Source organism: Schistocerca nitens, chromosome 4 (genome assembly GCF_023898315.1).
Source record: "Schistocerca nitens isolate TAMUIC-IGC-003100 chromosome 4, iqSchNite1.1, whole genome shotgun sequence".
Lineage (NCBI taxonomy): Eukaryota > Metazoa > Arthropoda > Insecta > Orthoptera > Acrididae > Schistocerca > Schistocerca nitens.
In genome coordinates, this window is record NC_064617.1 from 863,170,864 (window position 1) to 863,191,931 (window position 21,068).

Sequence of the window (21,068 nt, forward strand, 5' to 3'; positions counted from 1 at the left end):
AGAAATAACTGAATGCGAGAATACAGTTCCAGTGGGTGATCGAAAATAGATGGTAGTAGTCGGACAGATGACAAAAATACTATGCGCTCTACGTACTGACGTATGTAGGGGAGTGTGACAACTTAAGTCACTGCACGCTTGCGCACTTCCACTCTTCGGTTATGCCACTAGGTGTGAGCTTGACGACACGTGTATTGATCTGTCATGTGTAATCGAGGGTAAGAAGCAGAACGAAGCCATTTGAAGTTAGGCCACTATGGATATTAAAAGACAAGCTGATGGTAGTTCTGAAACAGCAACAATGCGATCTCGCTCGTAGAACATTCTTGGACGGTATGTTCCGAAAATTTGAGATCTGCACACTCCGGCCACTACGAGAACCAACTCGCTGTAAACAGTTATGGCTACACCAGAATAGACACAATAATCTGAACTCGAGTAGAAACAAACCACATATCTTTAAAAGCAGTGCCAAATCGTTTCAAAATTCAGAAAGTATGTCGTCCACTTGGCCATCTGTGATGTACTAAATATGGTGTTGACATAGAAGCAAGATTGAATGAGAATTGTAACATAATTTCAGACTTTTACGAGACTCTTTCTCGCTTAAACCCCCACAGAATGATGAAAGGAAAAAGTTTATCGCTTACTACATTTTGATGATGATGATGATGATGATGATGATGTGATGATTTATGGTGGAAGACACTAAACATTTAGGTCATCAGCGCCCTTGCATTAATGTTATGCCGAAGATGATTTTCATAATCTATGGAAGGACATCAATAAACTGGAAAACTACGTTTGGTCCCACCACAGGAAACGTAAAGCAACACCAGGCAGGTGAGGTTCAGAAAAGCCCGTAATAAAACCCCAGCGAGACACAGCGGGATAACTAAATGAAATCATGGAGAAAATACCTGTAAATATGCTGTTAAGAAAGGGACAAATAATCGTGGCTGGATGACGACTTATAAATAATACGTGACCCAGCCACTGTGTGACACATTAAGATTGCACACCAAGTATTTTGGGAAGAATTCCGGACACCGCACAAAATTTTAAGACACAAACAACACTCGCCTCGTTATCAGTTAAAATAGAGGGAAGATCCTGTGAGAGACCCAGTTGTCATATAAAACACACTCGGTTAAAAGATATCGTACTGACAGCTGTGTCCCGCATCTCTGACATACTGGGGGCTCTTCCCGACGTAAGAGGAAGCCGCGTGTCAGTGGACAATGTCCCACTCTAAGCCGAGTAAGGGCTACTTCTTCACACCGTCGCGGGCAGAAGGAGCTGATCCGTGGTCGCTCTGAAGTTTTGATGGAATGTAGATGATTGTTCCTCACTTCCAGCCACTGGGACTCCCACCAGCATATAGCCTTCTTGGTCACAAATGAAGTGAAAGCCCGCAGAGGGAGTGAACAGCGGGCAGGAGGAGGAAGGGAGTATGCCTCCTTAGCAGCAGCATCAGCGAGTTCGTTTTCCTGGATGCCTATGTACCCTGGAACCCAGCAAAAAATGATTTCCTTGTTTTGCCTGTGCAACAGAAGGAGAGCGTCCTGTATCTGTTGCACCATCCGATCTGCTGGGTACATCTGTCCAACAGCGAGAAGGGCACTTTGAGTATCAGAGCAGATGAGAAATTTTTTGTCACGACGCCTTCTCATCTGCTCCATTGCCCTCAGGATAGCAAAAAGTTCCGCGTAATAAACTGAAAAATGCTCTGGGAGCCCTATCCTGAGGACAATGTCGGACAACACGACAGAACAACCGAAAACATCTCCCTGCTTATAATCATCCATGTAGATATGTAGATGATAGTAAAATCTCGGTGGCTACATAAAATTTCATTAAACTTAATTTTAAAAACATAGTCTGGGGTACAATGCTTCTTGTAAGCAGTCAGTTCTAAAAGCAATCTGGGCCTTGGTAGTAGCCAAGGGGACGCCCTACTCTACCCCTAGCTTAGGACCTTAATGCCCCCCACCCGTAATAACACAAGGCTCTCCTTTGCACGGATCCCAAATGGCCGTGTTGCCTGTGGTCGATGATCGAACAGCCGTTCCAGTGGCGGCTGAACAACGTAACTGAATGCTGGCGATGTAGGAACAGACAGTTCCCCTATATGCTTGGCGTATCGCGAGAAGAAGACGTCGAATAGACAGCGGAGGCTCACCAGCCTCCGCACACAAACTAACAACAGGGCTCGTGCGATAGGCCCCTGTCGACAGCTTAATGCCCTCGTGGTGTGCTGCATCCAACATTTTAAGGTATGAAGTCCTTGCTGACACATAAATCTGACATCCGTATTCAAGCCGTGGTCGCACAAAGGCCTTATAAAGTTAGAGCAGACGTGCTCTGTCGGCTCCCCAAGACCTATGACTGACACATTTAAGAATGTTTAACGCCTTGAGACATCTCAGTTTCAGTTCTTTAAGGTGTGGCAACCATGTTAACTTCTCGTCAAAGGTAAGACCCAGATACTTCGCCTTTTCCTTAAAAGTGAGAACGGTGTCCCCCAGTTCTAAAACGGGCAAATTAAACAGACAGTGGGAACGATTAAAATCAACACAAACTGTTTACTTCGCCTTTTCCTTAAAAGTGAGAACGGTGTCCCCCAGTTCTAAAACGGGCAAATTAAACAGACAGTGGGAACGATTAAAATCAACACAAACTGTTTTCTCTCATGAGAATCTAAAACTTGTTGTGCAAGACCATTCCTCCAACCGCCTGATCGTCAGTTGCAATTGCCGAGTAGCTGTGGTGAGGCTGGAGAATGCACAGAAGATGGAGAACTCGTCCACAAACGAGGAACATAGTACTGGACGTCGCACTGTGGTTGTAATACAATTGATTTCAATGACGAAAGCTGTGACACTTAAAACACTCCCTTGAGGGACACCATTCTCCTGCTTAAATGGTCAGACAGAGCATTCCCAACCCTGTATCTAAAATATCTGTTAGATAGAAAGGGCCGTATGAAGGTCGGTAGACGTCCACCGAATACCCAGATGGAGCTGCGACAAAATATTATGCCTCCAGGTAGTGTCGTAGACCTTTTTCAAATTGAAGAAAACACCGACCGATAAGGTGTCGCTTACGAAGGAAAGCTTTTTGAATTGCAGCTTCGAGCACTGTCAGGTTATCGAAAGTGGAGCGATTCCTCCTGAACCCACAATGAGAGTGACTGTGTAGGGACCTGGTATCAAGAACCCACACTAGGCGCCAACTGTCCATACGCTCCAGTGTCTTTCCTACCCAGTTTCTCAGACTAATACTACTATAACTACCAGGGTCTGTCCGATCCTTGGGATTAAAATAGATTCCTTCCACGAGTTGGGAAAGTCGCCAGTTATCCAAATTTTATTGAAGAGATGAAGGAGGACTTCCTTTGACAGTCGGTCCAACGGTTGCAACATGCTGTAGGTTATCAGGTCGTTTCCAGGGTTTGTATCTCAAGCAACTTACAATGCAGCCTCCAGCTCCCACAGAGAGAAAGACTGGTTGTAGTCTTCCATGTTGGTGGAACAGAAATCAAGATCAGCCTTCTCCTGGACCTCCCGATATCGATGGAAGGTGGGATTCTGGCTGGAATCAGCTGTAATGGATTTATATGATTCAGCCATTGTCTGAGCTATATCCCTCATCAATGTTACAAGAGACCCCTGTATTTGTACAGCTGCTATTGGCGGTGGAGAGTTGTGCCTTGAGATCCTCCTGATGGCTTCCCATACTTTACTTGCGGATGTGGACTTATTGATGGAGTTCAAGAACTCTTGCCAAGACTTGTTCTTACTCTCCCGAATTATTCTCCTCGCCTTTGCGTGCGCCATTCTGAAGTATGCAAGATTCGAATCTGTAGGGCATCGATTGAATCTGCGCATAGCTGCCCTCGTGTGCCTGACTGCAAAACAACAGTCATCGCTCCACCAAGGGACAGGTCGCCTCCTAGGCACTTCCACAGACTTTGGGACGGATGCATCGGCGGCATGGTGTATCACAGCTGTAATGTGATCCACCCCGTCCTGGACGCCATCACATTGCTCGAAAACAGCTAACTGCCTGTAAAGCATCCTGTTAACCTTCTTGAATAACCATCTTCGTAGCTTTCTTTCAGGGTCTGCTCCATCGGGCAGATGGATCCAGATTGGGAAATGGTCACTACCGTGAAGTGCATCGTCTACTGTCCACTGAGCAGTGTCCCCAAGAGCAGGCGGGCAGAAGGAGAGGTCTATGGCTATAGACGAACCTGTAGCGATGCTAAAATATGTGGCTTGACCCATGTTCAGCAGTATAAGATCTGTTGTGTGTTGCATATCTTCAAGCACTCGACCCTTTGGGCATGTGGTGTTAGAACCCCACAGTGCACTGTGTGCATTGAAGTCCCCCAAAAGGAGAAAGGGTCAGGGTAGTTCATCAAGAAGTTGAGTGAGGACCCCACTATCAAGAGGCTCATGGGGTGGTAAGTACACAGAGCACACTGTGATGTCAACATGGGCCACTATCCGAACAGCAACCGCTTGTAGTGTTGTTGTTAAGGGAATAGGTGAGGAGTGAAAAGTGTCCTTTAAGAACACTGCAACCCCTCCTTTTGCATTGTCTCCAGTAAGGTCGTCATTTCTATAAAGGTGATAACCTCCAAGTACAGCTGTGACAATCTCTTTAAAATGAGTCTCTTGAAGGCAGAGGCAAAAGGGTCTATCCTGTACAAGAAGTCTTAATTTTGCCAGATGAGTCCTGTATCCATTTGCATTCCACTGAAGTATGGGAGCCATTTCGTCAATGTGGTCTTGATTTACCCCCGTCTTTGCACCAAGGTGGTGAGGCACTTGTAGAGTGAGGTGGGGTTTTGGGGCTGACGGGGTCTGTTGATGAGGCATCAAAATCCTAGATGTCCTCATCATCAGTCAGACATGCCAGAATGACGTCTGATGGTGCCCGAGTCAGCTTTTGACCCAAATGTTGGGATCCTTGGGATCCTCTCCCTGCTCCCTTTCCCAGAAACAGTGAGGTGGATAGGGGGCAGCGAGAGCCACTTTTCTTAGAAGAAACTTGGCGTTGAGGGACACACTGTTTATGGGGTGCCTTCGAGCTGTGCACTATGGAAGCATTACTGGTCTCTTCCATCGTAGCTCTTTGAATCGCTATGTCTTTCACTTTACTTTTTCACATACAGGTACAGTACAAGTGCTAGAGGTGTATAATGGAACATTGGATGTTGTCTGAGTCCTTAGTAACAGGTTTCTGCACTGACAAAGCATAAGAAGTGGCAAAGACAGGAGTTTCATCTCCTGATAGTCCTTTCTGGCTTCTGCATATGGGATCTGCTTGGTCACTTTGATTTCCTGAATTTTGCATTCCTCTGCAAAAACAGGGCAGGCTCGGCTCCAGATTAGGTGGCTTCCAGAGCAGTTGATACAAACTGCTGGAGATGGACAGTCCATCCCAGCTTCATCAGTTGCTTTTCCACACTTCCCACAAGTTGATTCGCCTCTGCAACTCAGCGTTGTATGGCCGAAATGCTGGCATCTGCAGCATCGCATAGGGCTGGGTTCATAGGGTCGAACCCTAAGTCGGAGGAGACCTGCCATGACGTGTTCAGGTAGCGTTGGAGAACTGAAGGTCACAATAAAAGTGGCCATCTGTGATGTACTAAATATAGTGTTGACATAGAAGCCAGTCTGACTGAGAATTGAAACATACTTTCAGACCTTTACGAGACTCTTTCTTGCTTACAACCCCCACAGAATGATGAAAGGAAAAAGTTTGCCAAATACTACATTTTCACTTTTCATGCAGTAAGACTGCTGCATCAGACATGATGTTTTATTAGTTTTATTACTTCATTACTACTAACACTCTCTGCAACATTTTTCAAAGACAATATTACATATACTACTGAACATACCTGCAAAATTATGTGATTGTACAACACATAACTTAGGTATGACATCACGAACATTGAGTTGCGTGGAAACAAAACTGCAGGGTCTAGAGATACAGGTGAAATACAAATATATGTGAAATACATTAAATATAGGTGATACAAATGTAACTTGCAAAACTGCAGGTAAAAAGCTACTCCTAAACTTCTGGATCGATTTCAACCAAACTTGGTACAAGTTTGTTGTTACTGTGGAATGTTGATCAGTAATAACACACTTTAAATGTAGTAAATGCATTTATTAGACACGAAGCATGAAGAACGAAACATGGTATTACAAGTTGCGCGCTGAGAGACATAGAGAACAAAGCAGTTCAAAGAGGTCGGAGTCAAAGATAGGGTTCTCCATGCCAGAGAGCCACAAGTGTTACTTACTACAGTATCTAGAAAGAAATACTTTGGGGGGAGATCCACCAACTTCCTGTTGGGGTGGGTAAAACAATGTGGTGATGGAGAGAGAATGTCCAAGGAGGAGATGGACAAAGAGAGGGGGACAAGGAAATAGACAGAAAAATGGAAGAGGAGGATGTGGGGCAGGAGGAGATGGATGGAGAAAGGGAAAAGGACAGACAGAGGGAGAGGAAGATATGGACAGAGAGGGGAGAGAAGACAGACAGAGAAAGGATGGAGGAGGATATGGACAGAGAGAGGGGAGATGATGGACAGAGAAAGAGGAGAAGAATGGCATAGAGAGGGGGAGGAGGAGATGGACATAGAGAGGGGGAAGAAGCAGATGGGCAGAGAGATGGAGAAGGATTCGATGGACAGAGGAGGAGCAGATGGGCAGAGGGATGGGGAGGAGCTGATGGACAGAGGGAGGGGCAGGAGGAGATGGTCAGAGAGGGGGTTGGAGAAGATGGGAGGGGAAGGCAGAATGAGGAGGTGGACTAATACATATATACCCAGGCAACATTGGGTATTCAACTAGTATGGTAATAGAAGCAAAAGCCCTCCAGTAAATGTGGAATCACAAATGAGCATTTAGAAATATAATTGCAAATGTACAGTTACAAGCCACTGCTGGTTATAGTATGAAAAACAACCCTAGTTAATACAAATGTATTTGAAACGTCAACTTCCAATCAGGTCCCTATTGAATTGGGCTTAAATTTTACCCAAGCCCCTTGTGCAATGTGGGGAATGTGGTACATGCATGATGGGGCATTGGAACATCTTGCTGCTGATGTAAGGCTTATGGTCTAAGACAATTAAGTCTTTCAAGGCCTCTACTTTGATCTATAAGATCACCTTATCTCATTCCTCTGGATTTTTCTGTGTGGATTCATCTCAAAAGTGAAGTGTTCAGGACTCACTCCTCCCACTGATATGGCTGAAGAACTGGGGCAGCAAAATGTACAGTGTTGTCAAGCTTTTCTACATTATCTGGAAGTGTTTGAAAGAATTCACAACTCACTGCAGAGATGAGTGCAGTATTGTGTCCAAATGTGAGAACAAAATGTGAAACATCTCCTTTAAAAGGCACGAGTGTAAACTGAAACATGTAACTTGCTGAAATAGCACTGTACTGTATTTCTTGTTGAGATAGGTGAAGCATGAAATTTCAGTCCAGTTATAAAGGGCTTCATAATTTGCACTAGAGTATTTCATATGGTATTTCAGTCTGGATTCAGCGATGGGTCATAACTACACATTCACAGTTATCTCTCAAATGGCTTGTTTGTGAGTTCATGTTTACTGGTGAATTTTGTCTTTTGCTCTTGTATACTTTCACCTGCATCACTTTCTGCTGTTAATTAAGATACTCCTTGTTTAGATCATACTGCTATCTGTGTTTTCCAACTATTTCCCTCTATGCTTTTTAAAATCATGTTAATGTGTGAAGTGCAGCCCATTTCAGACTGATGGCCAGAGTATACTGATGTCATAAAAATTCAGGTGAGAAAGTATTGATATGAGTGCTGATCCCAGCTGACCATTTTGTGCTCTTCTGTTTCAATGGGCTATATGCCATAGTCAATTTTCACTCTATATTTCTTGGCTAAAAGTTGACTACCCCAAAAAATTATACCATATGACATTATCAAGCGAAAATAGCCGAAATAAGCAGCTTTGATAGCATTCATATCATTAACAGAGGTCATTACATAAAGGACATAAGTTGCCACACTGAATCTTTTTTGAAGGTCCAGGATATGCCCAGACCAATTTAACATGCCACCAATTAGAATGCTCAGGAACTTATCAGATTCACAATGTAATATATTTTGGTTATCGACGTTACAGTGGATTACTTCATTCTCTTGTCAAGATGCACAAAACTGCATATATTGCTGCTTTTTCAATATTCGAGTTAATTCATTCGACTTAAACCAGTGGAAGGTGCCTACAAGTAAAGTATTACATTTATTTTCTAGTTCACTGTTTGTACAAAATGAGAGATTGTTGATGAAGGTAAGAAACAGTATTGGTCCCAAAATGGCTCCTTGTGGTACTTCACATTTTAGTGTGACCCAGTCAGATGAAACAGGACAGGCATCAGTTTCATTAAGAATCATTGTGTCGATATGATTCAATCCATCTATCTTTGCTACCATTCAAATCAGCGCTCCTTAAGAGTATGTTGTGATCTTCACAGTCAAAGGCCTTTGACAAGGCACAGAAAATTCCAATACATGACATTTTGTTATTTACTGACTCAAGAATTTCATTTGTGTGTGAGAGAAAATGGTCTGTTTTGCTTGTGCAGTATTAACTTTTAACAAATTATCATTTTCCTACAATTACATTTCTTGTTTCCCACGAATTTCTGTATGAGGTTACCTTCTTGGTCCAGTATATACTGACAGTAGTTTTCTTCCTGGAAATCTCCATGCAAACTTTTTCTAAAGATTCTCACTAATAATTTTATTCCTGTACATCATCCAACATTCAAACTCTGTTTCCATATTTCACATTATAACATATTTCTCTTATCACTAGCCTGAGATCTGTTGTATTTCTGCAGTGAAAAGTGAATGGCTGAGATTTGTGATTTGTCTCTCTGTTTACCTTTCTGCAGCCACGACATCGTCCGCTTTCCTCTGTGGTGAGTGGTAGTAGCTGTCTTCCATTTGAACTTTGTCGACATTTCTGCTTTTTGGTTTTTATTCATATTTGTAGGATTATACAATATTTCATCACAAAATGCATATTTTTTTCTGTTTCAATTATTTCCGCTATGCACACACAGAAGCATAAGCACTCATCATGTTCACTCGCTGTATTGTGCAGATTTTAATCTATATTTAACCTAAAAGCACCAGATTTTTCGTGCTTCATCTAGAATTTCACCTATTTCTTTCGTTTTGAACTTCTGCCAGTGGATGTGAAGAATGGCAACATTGGATCACACTTGCAATGCTTTCTGTAGACTGCACATGCATGAATACTACCAGATTCCTTCCTTTTTGTGGCTTTGTTCGTTCTTGGCATGATCTTTGCAAAGTGGTACACCAGTACATGTAAAAATGTGGAATCGCCTCAAAATGGTCTGTCCCACGGTGAGTCCAGTGTTTCATCGATGCACAGTTTTTTTTATTTCCTTGGCCATTTATGGGAGATACTCCTTAAAACTGGTTTCACAAGTGCAGAAATAATGCTTCAATTCATTATTATGATGGATTAGAAGAAGTATTCAGCACATATGGTAAACAATAACAAGACTGTTACAGAATTAATTTCTTAAATCTAATTCATGGTGTTACAGGTTTGTAGAACAAATTCAACTGGTAGACATTTGAAGAAATATGCTCCCTGTCTCACAAAATGCACTGATACAATATTGATAATAGGTGTTAACTGAGGAATATAGGTCAGCCCTATAGCTCTATATGATGTTTACTACAGTTGTGAAGAAAAAAAACTTAGAGTACGTATGAAGCCATAATAGGTCTATTATCCCATCCATGTTAAATCCACATTGGATTGGGAAGAACAAATCATGATCTCTGAGTGGAACTCTCAGGGATGCCGACTTCACAACATTTTACTTGAATAGCTGTAGCTACAGTAAGCATGTAATCAAAAATGGTCACCATTCAGAAATATCCAGATGGAATGCTGTACAAAATAGTAAGCCTAGTAAATAATTTAATTAAAACTTGGATTCCAGTAGTGATATTCCAAAACTCAAGTCTCCTTTTCTAGTGCATAAAAGGCATCGGATATTTATGAAACCATAATATGTTTTGTGTATTGCTTTGCAAATAAAAATATGGCACTACTATTAAACTGACAGTGACAAATTGTCATCATCCCAAAGTCTGATGAAAATAATACCAAAACTGAGTAAAAGTAGCACAACTAATCTATTAAATGGTCACAGTTCTCATGGAGAGAGGAAATCTGATACTGCACTGTGTATATATATTTTTCACTTTCTTAATTTTGTTAGCAATTACTTACTCTGGTGTGCCACATTTGCAACCTGCCAGTAATAATGAACTGCTGGCCACTTCAGACTGTATGATTATTATCCTCACTCTGACTCGTCCGCCAGTCTCCGTGATTAATCATCCAACAACAGCAATGCTTCCCATTTGCATTAGATAAATTTGTAGCAGGGGCTACTTTTGCTTGATTTGATTTATATTTGATCCTTTTCATTATTTTTTGTACAAGTTAAGTGAAAGAAAACTTAATGGTAGGGCACGCCATCTCAGGCAGTGATGTCAACACTTTCCAGCTAATGAGCTTAACTATTGTGCCAATGTCCAAGACAAAGTTTCTACAACAAAAACAGTCTAACTTCATTAAGGAATGACAAATATAAATATTCTACTTTCAAGTTTGTCTAATTAATTCTTGCTGTAACCTGAAGAGATTGCAGTTGCTTAGGCTTTCTGACCTGGTCTTCCTGAAATCCACATTAGCAGTGTGCTCAGAGGCAGTGTTCCCTCATAAGACCAGTACAGACACACCAAAGCCTGTAAAATAGTATTAGTGCAGATACCACAACCCGATGTGGGAGGCTTCTACACAATATGCGTCATTGGCTGTCTGGCAGTTTCCATGTAAGCCCACAGTTTATCAATACTGTTGCTGAAGACTGGCCAGCCGAAATTGGTATGGCCATAAGTGATGGATGGGCCCAGCAAAATGTAGTCTAACAGAGAACCTCTCATTGCTGCTATGTGGATCATGAGCTTTGTGGTTGGCTTTGTTTTGTTCCAATTTAGCTCTACGAATGTGCCGAAGTAAGAATGAAACTTTAGTTTTTGCTAGTTGTTGAGGTAAAAAAAAAATACAATAATTTCTATACACAAGATTGAATGGCACCACACTTTCCCTTTTTTTCAGCCAAGTGCTAGTGGTATACATTCTTGTTTGTATTAAAGTGTTTCAATCATGTGTTTGTAACATTAGTGGTGTATGACTTTTATTTTATGCCTTGCTGATTTATTCATGGCATTAAAACGTTTTGTCCCATTGTGAATAAAAAAGGTACAGCACATTTTTATTCCCATCTTGAAGGAAGTCTCCCAGTTTTTGAGGACACCAAGATGTGAGAATGAAGGTGGTACTGTTTGAAACAGCTTGACATATTACTGGATAATCTCTCATGCTTAAGAGATAGATAACAATGTTGGAGATATTTGTTTTCTGAAAATGAGCTCAAACTGTGTGTATGATGTTAAACACAAAGGTGCTAGTTCTGAAAAATGTGCAATTGGAGGATGCTGATACTTATCATATGTGAACTGTAATTACATCTCGTACCACCAGGCACTGGACAGATACACACCAAGTAAAATGGATCATGATGGGAGGGACCTTCCATGGTATTCAGTGACTGTAAAGAAATTTCTAAGGAAATGGTGACTACTTCATAATATGTGGAATACAATGTATGGGGTTGGAGATACAGAAACACTGAATGTAGTGTGTTTGGCTGTCTAAAGGCCAATGACTAGTGTATCAAAATCTTAACAAAAGACATTTTACAAAACCAAAAGAAATTCTAGTCACATGTAATGGCTTACATTAGTACCAAAGTTACTTTCCAGACATTCATGACATGAACTGAAACTGAGGTTAGCAAAAGAAAAACTGATATGCTATCACAGTTTTCAAATGTTTCTGTACAAAGAAAATTACAGAAAAATTAGATTAAAGAAGCATGCAACATCTGTTGGAACTCTTGTCTGTTGAGTATGATGGAAAATGTTGTGGTTTTAGGAATTGTGGCATAACTTGTTTGTTTTCATTTTCATGTATACCATTAGAGATCTGCTAAAGTTTTGATGGATGAATAAAAATAAAAAATTCTTGTATCAAAGCTCGGGAAGGCAATCTAAAGAATAACAGATTTGTTTGGTTTTCAGAATGCTCTCAGAAATACAATATTTTTTCCTGTGTGGAGATGATTTCAGTAATGTCCTGTGATCAATGGAGATGCAGTCCTTGTCAAAATGAAGTCTCTCATTTTTTCTCTTTCACTTGCTCATGCAGACCTTATTGAGCTGCAGAGAGGGAAATTTCAATATCCAGGTGCATGGATTCCAGTACCAGTTCCCAGAATACATTAAGCTTGGCTGCTTTACACTCCCTGACATCTGTCCCTAATTCCCACAAGGATGCCCCTCCCCACAGCTGCATGACTTATTCACACAGTACACAACATGTAACTGAATAGAAAAATATCTACTCAAACAGTGGCAGGAGAACACATATAAAAAAGGTATTACATATGCAAGCTTTTGGAGCCAGTGGCTCCTTCTTCTGGCAGAAGGGTTGAAGGGGAAGGAAGAGGGGTTAAGGAAAAGGACTTGTGAGGTTTAAGAAAAGATGTAGAGTTTGGAAAAGTCACTCAGCACCCTGCGTCAGGGGGGACTTACTGGACGGGACTTCTCATCCCGTGTGGTAAGTCTCCCCTCACTGGAGGTTCTGGGTAACGTTTCCAAACTCTACCCCTTTTCCTAAACCGCACCAGTCCTTTTCCTTCACTCCTCTTCCTTCTCCTTCAACCCTTCTGCCAGAAGAAGGAGTCACTGACTCCAAAAGATTGCATATGTAATACCTTCTATACATATGTACCCCTTCTGCTGCTTGCTGAGTAGATTATTTTCTGTCCAATTACTTTACTTTTGTTATATACAAAGTCCGAGGTTCAAAGTTGAAAACATTTCTTCTCCAAGAGTTGCAGGCCTTCTAAAATTCTATGGGATGGCACACAACACAATGTGCACAAGGCAGTTTGAATGTTGACCTTTGGGTACACTTTACCCAAATAACCCAAAAAATCTAACATTCAACTTTAATTATTCCAGTCAACATTAAAAAGTAGATGGCATGAATATAATGTAATAAATCAATTAATATGATCAGACATTATGTTTTGTAATCAAGTAGTGTTATTGTTGGCACCAGTGTTGAAGAAATGTATAAATGTTATATATTTTTTAAAGTTTTTCCTGTTTTTCCAATTTTAGGAGTATTAATCAGTGGCATTTTATACTGGATATGCTGCATTTAATCATAGGAACATATACCTGTTTGTTAAACTAAAAAAAAAGTGGCAACCCCATTCATATTAATAGAATAAAACTTACTTTGGATACAACTAACAAAATGTGTTTAGCTATGAAGTGTTAATTTAATCTATCTTTCAGAAAATATACAGAGTAGATATCTAAAAATCCTTTGAGATACAATAAAATTTGTTCATATCATATGAAATTTTATTCATGGAACATGATACATTCACCAACTTTCATGTAATGAGTAACATAGAAATGGAAATATTAGAATGTTGCCCCTCTTGAATAAATTAGATTTGATGGCTGCTTGTGTTGGACTATCAATGTTATCCCTCAAACACATTATTGCTATTCTCTTCCATACACTTAAATCAGTTACATAGATTAACAATAAATCTGTTCACTAACTAACATACCTCCTTATAAATATTAAATACACTCCTGGAAATGGAAAAAAGAACACATTGACACCGGTGTGTCAGACCCACCATACTTGCTCCGGACACTGCGAGAGGGCTGTACAAGCAATGATCACACGCACGGCACAGCGGACACACCAGGAACCGCGGTGTTGGCCGTCGAATGGCGCTAGCTGCGCAGCATTTGTGCACCACCGCCGTCAGTGTCAGCCAGTTTGCCGTGGCATACGGAGCTCCATCGCAGTCTTTAACACTGGTAGCATGTCGCGACAGCGTGGACGTGAACCGTATGTGCAGTTGACGGACTTTGAGCGAGGGCGTATAGTGGGCATGCGGGAGGCCGGGTGGACGTACCGCCAAATTGCTCAACACGTGGGGCGTGAGGTCTCCACAGTACATCGATGTTGTCGCCAGTGGTCGGCGGAAGGTGCACGTGCCCGTCGACCTGGGACCGGACCGCAGCGACGCACGGATGCACGCCAAGACCGTAGGATCCTACGCAGTGCCGTAGGGGACCGCACCGCCACTTCCCAGCAAATTAGGGACACTGTTGCTCCTGGGGTATCGGTGAGGACCATTCGCAACCGTCTCCATGAAGCTGGGCTACGGTCCCGCACACCGTTAGGCCGTCTTCCGCTCACGCCCCAACATCGTGCAGCCCGCCTCCAGTGGTGTCGCGACAGGCGTGAATGGAGGGACGAATGGAGACGTGTCGTCTTCAGCGATGAGAGTCGCTTCTGCCTTGGTGCCAATGATGGTCGTATGCATGTTTGGCGCCGTGCAAGTGAGCGGCACAATCAGGACTGTATACGACCGAGGCACACAGGGCCAACACCCGGCATCATGGTGTGGGGAGCGATCTCCTACACTGGCCGTACACCACTGGTGATCGTCGAGGGGACACTGAATAGTGCACGGTACATCCAAACCGTCATCGAACCCATCGTTCTACCATTCCTAGACCGGCAAGGGAACTTGCTGTTCCAACAGGACAATGCACGTCCGCATGTATCCCGTGCCACCCAACGTGCTCTAGAAGGTGTAAGTCAACTACCCTGGCCAGCAAGATCTCCGGATCTGTCCCCCATTGAGCATGTTTGGGACTGGATGAAGCGTCGTCTCACGCGGTCTGCACGTCCAGCACGAACGCTGGTTCAACTGAGGCGCCAGGTGGAAATGGCATGGCAAGCCGTTCCACAGGACTACATCCAGCATCTCTACGATCGTCTCCATGGGAGAATAGCAGCCTGCATTGCTGCGAAAGGTGGATATACACTGTACTAGTGCCGACATTGTGCATGCTCTGTTGCCTGTGTCTATGTGCCTGTGGTTCTGTCAGTGTGATCATGTGATGTATCTGACCCCAGGAATGTGTCAATAAAGTTTCCCCTTCCTGGGACAATGAATTCACGGTGTTCTTATTTCAATTTCCAGGAGTGTATGTGTGGAAGGATAGACTTCTGCTCACCAAATAGAGGAATGTTTAGCAGTGGGTAGAACTGTAGTAAAGCCAGAAATTTGTTTAGCCTTTGGTCAAAGTCCTTCTTCAGAGATGACTACACACACACACACACACACACACACACACACACACACACACATGCTGTGCACACACAAAGAGAGAGGATGGGGGGGAGGAGAGGGGGGGGGAGAGAGAGAGAGACAGAGAGACAGAGAGACAGAAAGAGAATGTTTAAGCTCTGAAGAAAGACTTTGTCAAAAAGTGAATGCAAATTTTATCTTTTGACTATCTTCTCGTCCTTTTCTATTTAGTGATCACTGAATCCATCTTCACATACAGATTGTATATCTTCCTGCATTTTCCATCAGTCAACAGTATAATTAAGATTTTTTTCTATAGACCAACAATAAAAGAGTGACATACAGAGAGAATGTTACAGCAATAGGGTTCAGCAATGAAACAGGCATAATAGAGAGACTTTCTTGGATCTAGAAATCTAAATGTAATCCAGAATTTGACGTAACTTTTCCTTCTTTTTAACACCTGTCCAACTTTCCCTTTACCATGGCCAACAAATTATTTAAACTTGAAACCTTGAGACTAAAATGAAAGTAAGAAAGTGAACATCAACACAATTTGAGACAGGTGAAGAGTATGTAATGACTCACAATTGAACAGGAGCTTTTGGAGCAGTGGTGACAGATAAACATGTCTCCAGCTTTTGAATTTCTTTATAATTTCAAAAGAAAAATTCAATCAGAAAAGCTATAAAATTCAGACAGACCTGCAGCCAGATATTTACTTTCAGGAGGAAAAAAATTAGTAGTAGATTAATATTCATATCCTCACACTAGGAGAATCACTCTCAATCTGGGGCATGAGGGACTTGCCCCTCATTCTTACTCTAATCCCCTCTAAGGAAAGAGGATAGTTCACACGCAGTGAGTAGTTGATGTATCTCATAATTTTGTTATCAAACAACAGAAAATCAAGGCTGTAATGTAAAAATATTATGAAAAGGAGAGTTGTTACTCACCATATAGTGGAGACACTGAGTCACAGATAGGCACAACTAAAATACTGTCACAAATAAAGCTTTCGGCTAGTAAGGCCTTCATCAACAACACACACACACACACACACACACACACATACACACACACACACACATACACACACACACACACACACACACACACACACACACACAAATGCAACTCACACACGTGACTGCAGTCTTAGGTAACATAAACCATATTATTTGTCATAATATTGTTATGTTGAATGGAAAAAAGAACAGGAGAGATACACGGTGTAAAAATAATCACAGGTAACAACTAGCAACAAATAGTTGAATTCTGAAGCATTACAGACTTCTAGAAATCTGATCTGTATATAATCAGTTGTCTGTCAGTACAGGCTTCTCTTCTGTCACAAATATTGTTAATTTTCATTTATGTGTATCACAAAATCAATCATTTTTATGTGATAAATGTTGATTTTTGTTACTTCATCAGAAAATTAAGAAATTGGTTTTACTTTCGTAAAATCATTAGAAAGACCCTTTACTTTACAGCAGTGTAGTTTAAGTGTAGTTACAATAAAGCATTTTTGTTCACAGCCTCTTGAAAGTGAAGATGAAGATGAAGATGATTATATTACTTTTAAGCCCAAAGTTGAAACTCAAACAAATAAACAGAATGATATAAACAAGAATATAAAGGAAGCAACAAAACCCAAAGTGATCAAGGCAGCTAAGAAAAGAAGTTACTGGAGGAGAGTTATAAATTTTATGGACTTAGATCTTCTAAAAGATCCAATATTCCTGAACATTTTGTTTGGATTGTCTATATTTTATGTGGCTGAACTGAACTTTAAAATGATTGTGCCATTTTTCCTTGCAAATCTTGGATATTCCAAATCAGATACAGCATTCTATTTATCAATGACAGCTGTGGCAGATATATTTGCACGTGTGGTTCTCCCACCAATATGTGACCGGATTAAAGTACAGAGACGAAGTGTCTTTATGATTGCAACTGTTTTCCTTGGACTTGCAAGATCTGGTAGGTATTGATGTTATTAGTATTATTATTGTCATTATTGTAGTTACTATTATTAATGCTGTTGTTTAATCCTTACAACCACAATACTATATTGTAGTATTTAACAAATATTTCAAAGTTTAAGTTCAATTTTTAATGTTACTGCTGGATTATAGACTGCAAGCAATGCAGACAGAACACTCCACATTCTCAGTAATGTGTAATAAATTAGCAATGCAAGTTCAGTAACACAGAAAAGTAAAATTTTGGCAATTACATATATTAGGATGGAATCATACCCTATTTACCAAGCAGAATCATTTATTCATCATGCCTTCTTTTGGTGACAAAAAACAAATAAGTTATTCATTTGAGAAAAAAAAATTAAAACCAAGTGAAACATAATTCAAAGAACATGTTATGTTCCCTTAGAGAGTACATCACCACAAATTAATATAACATAGAGAAATATGAGAGAGTGTGGTAATAGTATGCTTCATCACAGTTGTTATTTTGGAATGTAAAAATAAGAGAGGAAAAAGTCACATAAATCAGATGGTAGAATTATACAGTAGGTTTTGAACATAAATATTACTACTACTGATAAGTTTATTGCTGTAATAATTTTACCTCAGCTAGTATGTAAATTTTGTCCAACTTCAAAGTATTTATTCAAAATAAGAGTAAGAAATACATGCAACCATTATTGGATGAAAGGGTAGCTTACAAGTCTTCAAAACAAGGATGGCTGGAAAAGAGCATGTTGCTCCATCATAAGTACTAGTGTCACTCACAGTGACTTATGACACATAATGAGCTATGGAATGAACAAATCTAACTGAACAAACTATTTTTAAAAAGTTAACCATGAGAGAGGTTAGTATAAGCCCACTGTTCAATAGATCACATATACAAGTTAAAACTACTACAAGAAATTAATCCAAATAACAACCTAAAGAAACTTTCCTTTGTCCAGACAGAAAGAAGTTTTTATTGATCAAATGTTTCTATCAGTGTCTTTTCCATGTGCCCTAACATCTCTCTATCGGGATATGTTATCATAGGGATTGGAGAGCCTAAGTTCACATGTTAAGATTTTTAGTGTAGTACAATCAATATTTGTGAATATGTGGTATACTGATACTCATTACGAAATAACAGAGCTTTTCTCCAAAAGCAATCTGCAGCAGTAAATGTGTTCTTATATGAAATAAAAATAGTCTCCATCTCCCATAAAATCATGTGACTGCCTTAACGATATTGAAACTGTACACATTTTCACTACTTTGTAGTCACTGTCAGATGGGACTACATGAATGGATTTATAAAATATTGGATTTATGATGGAGAGAAATTTTCCTTGATACTTTCTTGTGCACCTGTTCTAGCTCTGTAGAGGTTCATCTAGATATAAACTTTAGATACAGAGTATCGTGAAGCACCTATCCTCAACTGAAGTACAACTTCAGGACTGGAATTTGATTCACTGACACTTGTGACACTGTTGACAATGATTGAATGAAGGGAATTCCTATCATCAAAATCTCTTATAGAACATTATGTCTGAGTTGCTATACTTCTGCCTCCTGAGACAGCTGACTGTAGTGATCTGTAGTTTCTTATCAATGTAGGTTAAATTTACCCATTTAAGAATACGATCTCTATCTATTAGTATCTTCATCACCACAGATTTTAGTGTTACCTTTCCTTTTGAGAAGGTATGATATCCAATTTCAGTAAGAGCACTCTTGATGCTTTACTTTAGTAGGTGCCTTTTTCCCAGTTTTTTTAAAATAAAAAAAACACACACACACACACAGGAACACAATTCCTCAGTTGGTCTACAAAGGCGCCTAAATTAAAGTTGATAAAGTAATTGTGAGCCAGTTTGAAGGGTTCACAAGATGCAATTGATCATTTGATTCTCCATGGACAGGAATTTGTGTGCTCTGTGCTTGGAAGATGTTACTATGAAACAGAAGTATTTCTCTAATGTGGTGGCATTAGTGCTGGATCTGTTAGCTCATATTGGTGATGTCTGAGCCAAATATTAGTCAAAACTGGCTGGTAGTATTAACTAAAGCAAAAAGTGCAGCATTAAAATCAGTCTTAAAATTGAAATTACAAAGTATGTAAGTTCTAGTGTATGTGTATTAATTTTCTATTAGAAACATGCCAATGGGAGGTACACAAGATCCTACAGCATGTACTTTAGTAATAGTGAGGTCTATACACATTTTTGTTTTGCTGTGGTCATTGATGGGAATATGGAGTTTCATGAAAGAGGTATGTTACAGGTTCTGTACTTTTGTTTGTATATGTGCAATGGTAATGTAGAAAGAGATTACCTCAGTGACAACTGCTAATGTGGGGACTAGAAATGGAGAGGGCTCATATTACAGTCAGTGCAGAAAATGGTTAGTCTTTTTAAAATATTCAAAAAGTTTTGGGCAGTAGTTTGCAGATGAACTCTTAGAAGAAGCGTGCAGCTGTTAAGAGTTTTTGAAAGTCTGACTGAAGCATGAGGATGGGATTATAGTGTGGTCATTTTAATTATAAGCATCAGTGAACCAGAGTAAGCCTCATACATCCTCTCCCTTTAGACAAGCAGTACAGCTTTTAACTAGCACCAATAAGAGAGTTTTTAGCTATGACAGTTTGAATAACTTTATCTGTCAGTGACATGAGTAGACACTGATATTTAGTCATTACTTGCACCGTGTACCATGCAGAGCATGTTCTGTTACGCAACACTACTGACCTTTGTGCCTAGTTCATTACAAAACTAACTGGCATTCTTTCTTCACACTAGTATTTAACTGTTGTGCCAATGGGAGCTTACCTGACAGCATGTTGATGGCATCCCAAACTATACTATCTTGGTGTGATTCCTCTTCCTCTCTTACCCATTTTCTCTTGTTTCTGCCACTATTTTTACATTTATTTATTGTCTCTTTCTTTCTCTCCTTGATATTTTATAGTTTCTTTAATTAATACACCTTTACATTGTTGCTTCTTCTTAGACGTCTGTATCTTATTACTGTTTTTCTATACTCTTCCCTACTTCTATATCATTAACACTTCTATCTTTACTTCATTCCTTCCTTATCTCTGATTTGTTTAATAACAACATATCCAACCTTCCTGTCAACTGACTTACATTTTGCCTGTCATTGTTGGTCTTGTAAATTTAATTTAATTTTGAAAACCATTGTAGCTAAATGTCTTACATTACAATTGAAATGCTTAACCTTAGATGCATATTACAGACATCAAACTTCAAGGTAACCATTACACTGAATATCTGTATTTCTTATTTGCAGCACTAGCAGAGCAAACAGAGTATGCTCCTTTAATGGTGGCACTAGTAATGAATGGATTTTTGCGAGGAGCAGCTCTCATCAACTTCAACTTGACTATTTCAGAGTATTGCAGCCTGGAGAAATTACCAGCAGGTTTTGGTCTTCATATGGTTGGAAAAGGAATATTTATTGTTGCTCTTGGTCCAGTTCTGGGTATGTATAATAAGTACACTGATAATTAATTAATATAAAATATTTCAGATGTTTATAAGACAGTACAGCTAATAGACACACATAAATCGAAACAATGACAGCACTCTAACTTTCAGAGCCACGTCTTCCTTGTCGAGAACAAGAAACAGAAAATTCTTTGGGGATGTCATAGGTGGCAGATCATTTAGAACCAAGGTTA

The 21,068-nt window shown here is 40.2% G+C and overlaps 1 protein-coding gene across 1 annotated transcript in view; it reads left to right on the top strand.

Annotated features, from left to right (window-relative positions):
- The window catches only part of LOC126251893 (uncharacterized), a 586,892-nt gene that overhangs the window by 556,275 nt on the left and 9,549 nt on the right, over positions 1–21,068 (top strand). Inside the window, exons 7-8 of the mRNA XM_049952604.1 lie at positions 16,931–17,375; positions 20,678–20,869. Coding sequence (XP_049808561.1) covers positions 16,931–17,375; positions 20,678–20,869 — 637 coding nt within the window. The remainder of the gene's footprint in view (positions 1–16,930; positions 17,376–20,677; positions 20,870–21,068) is intronic.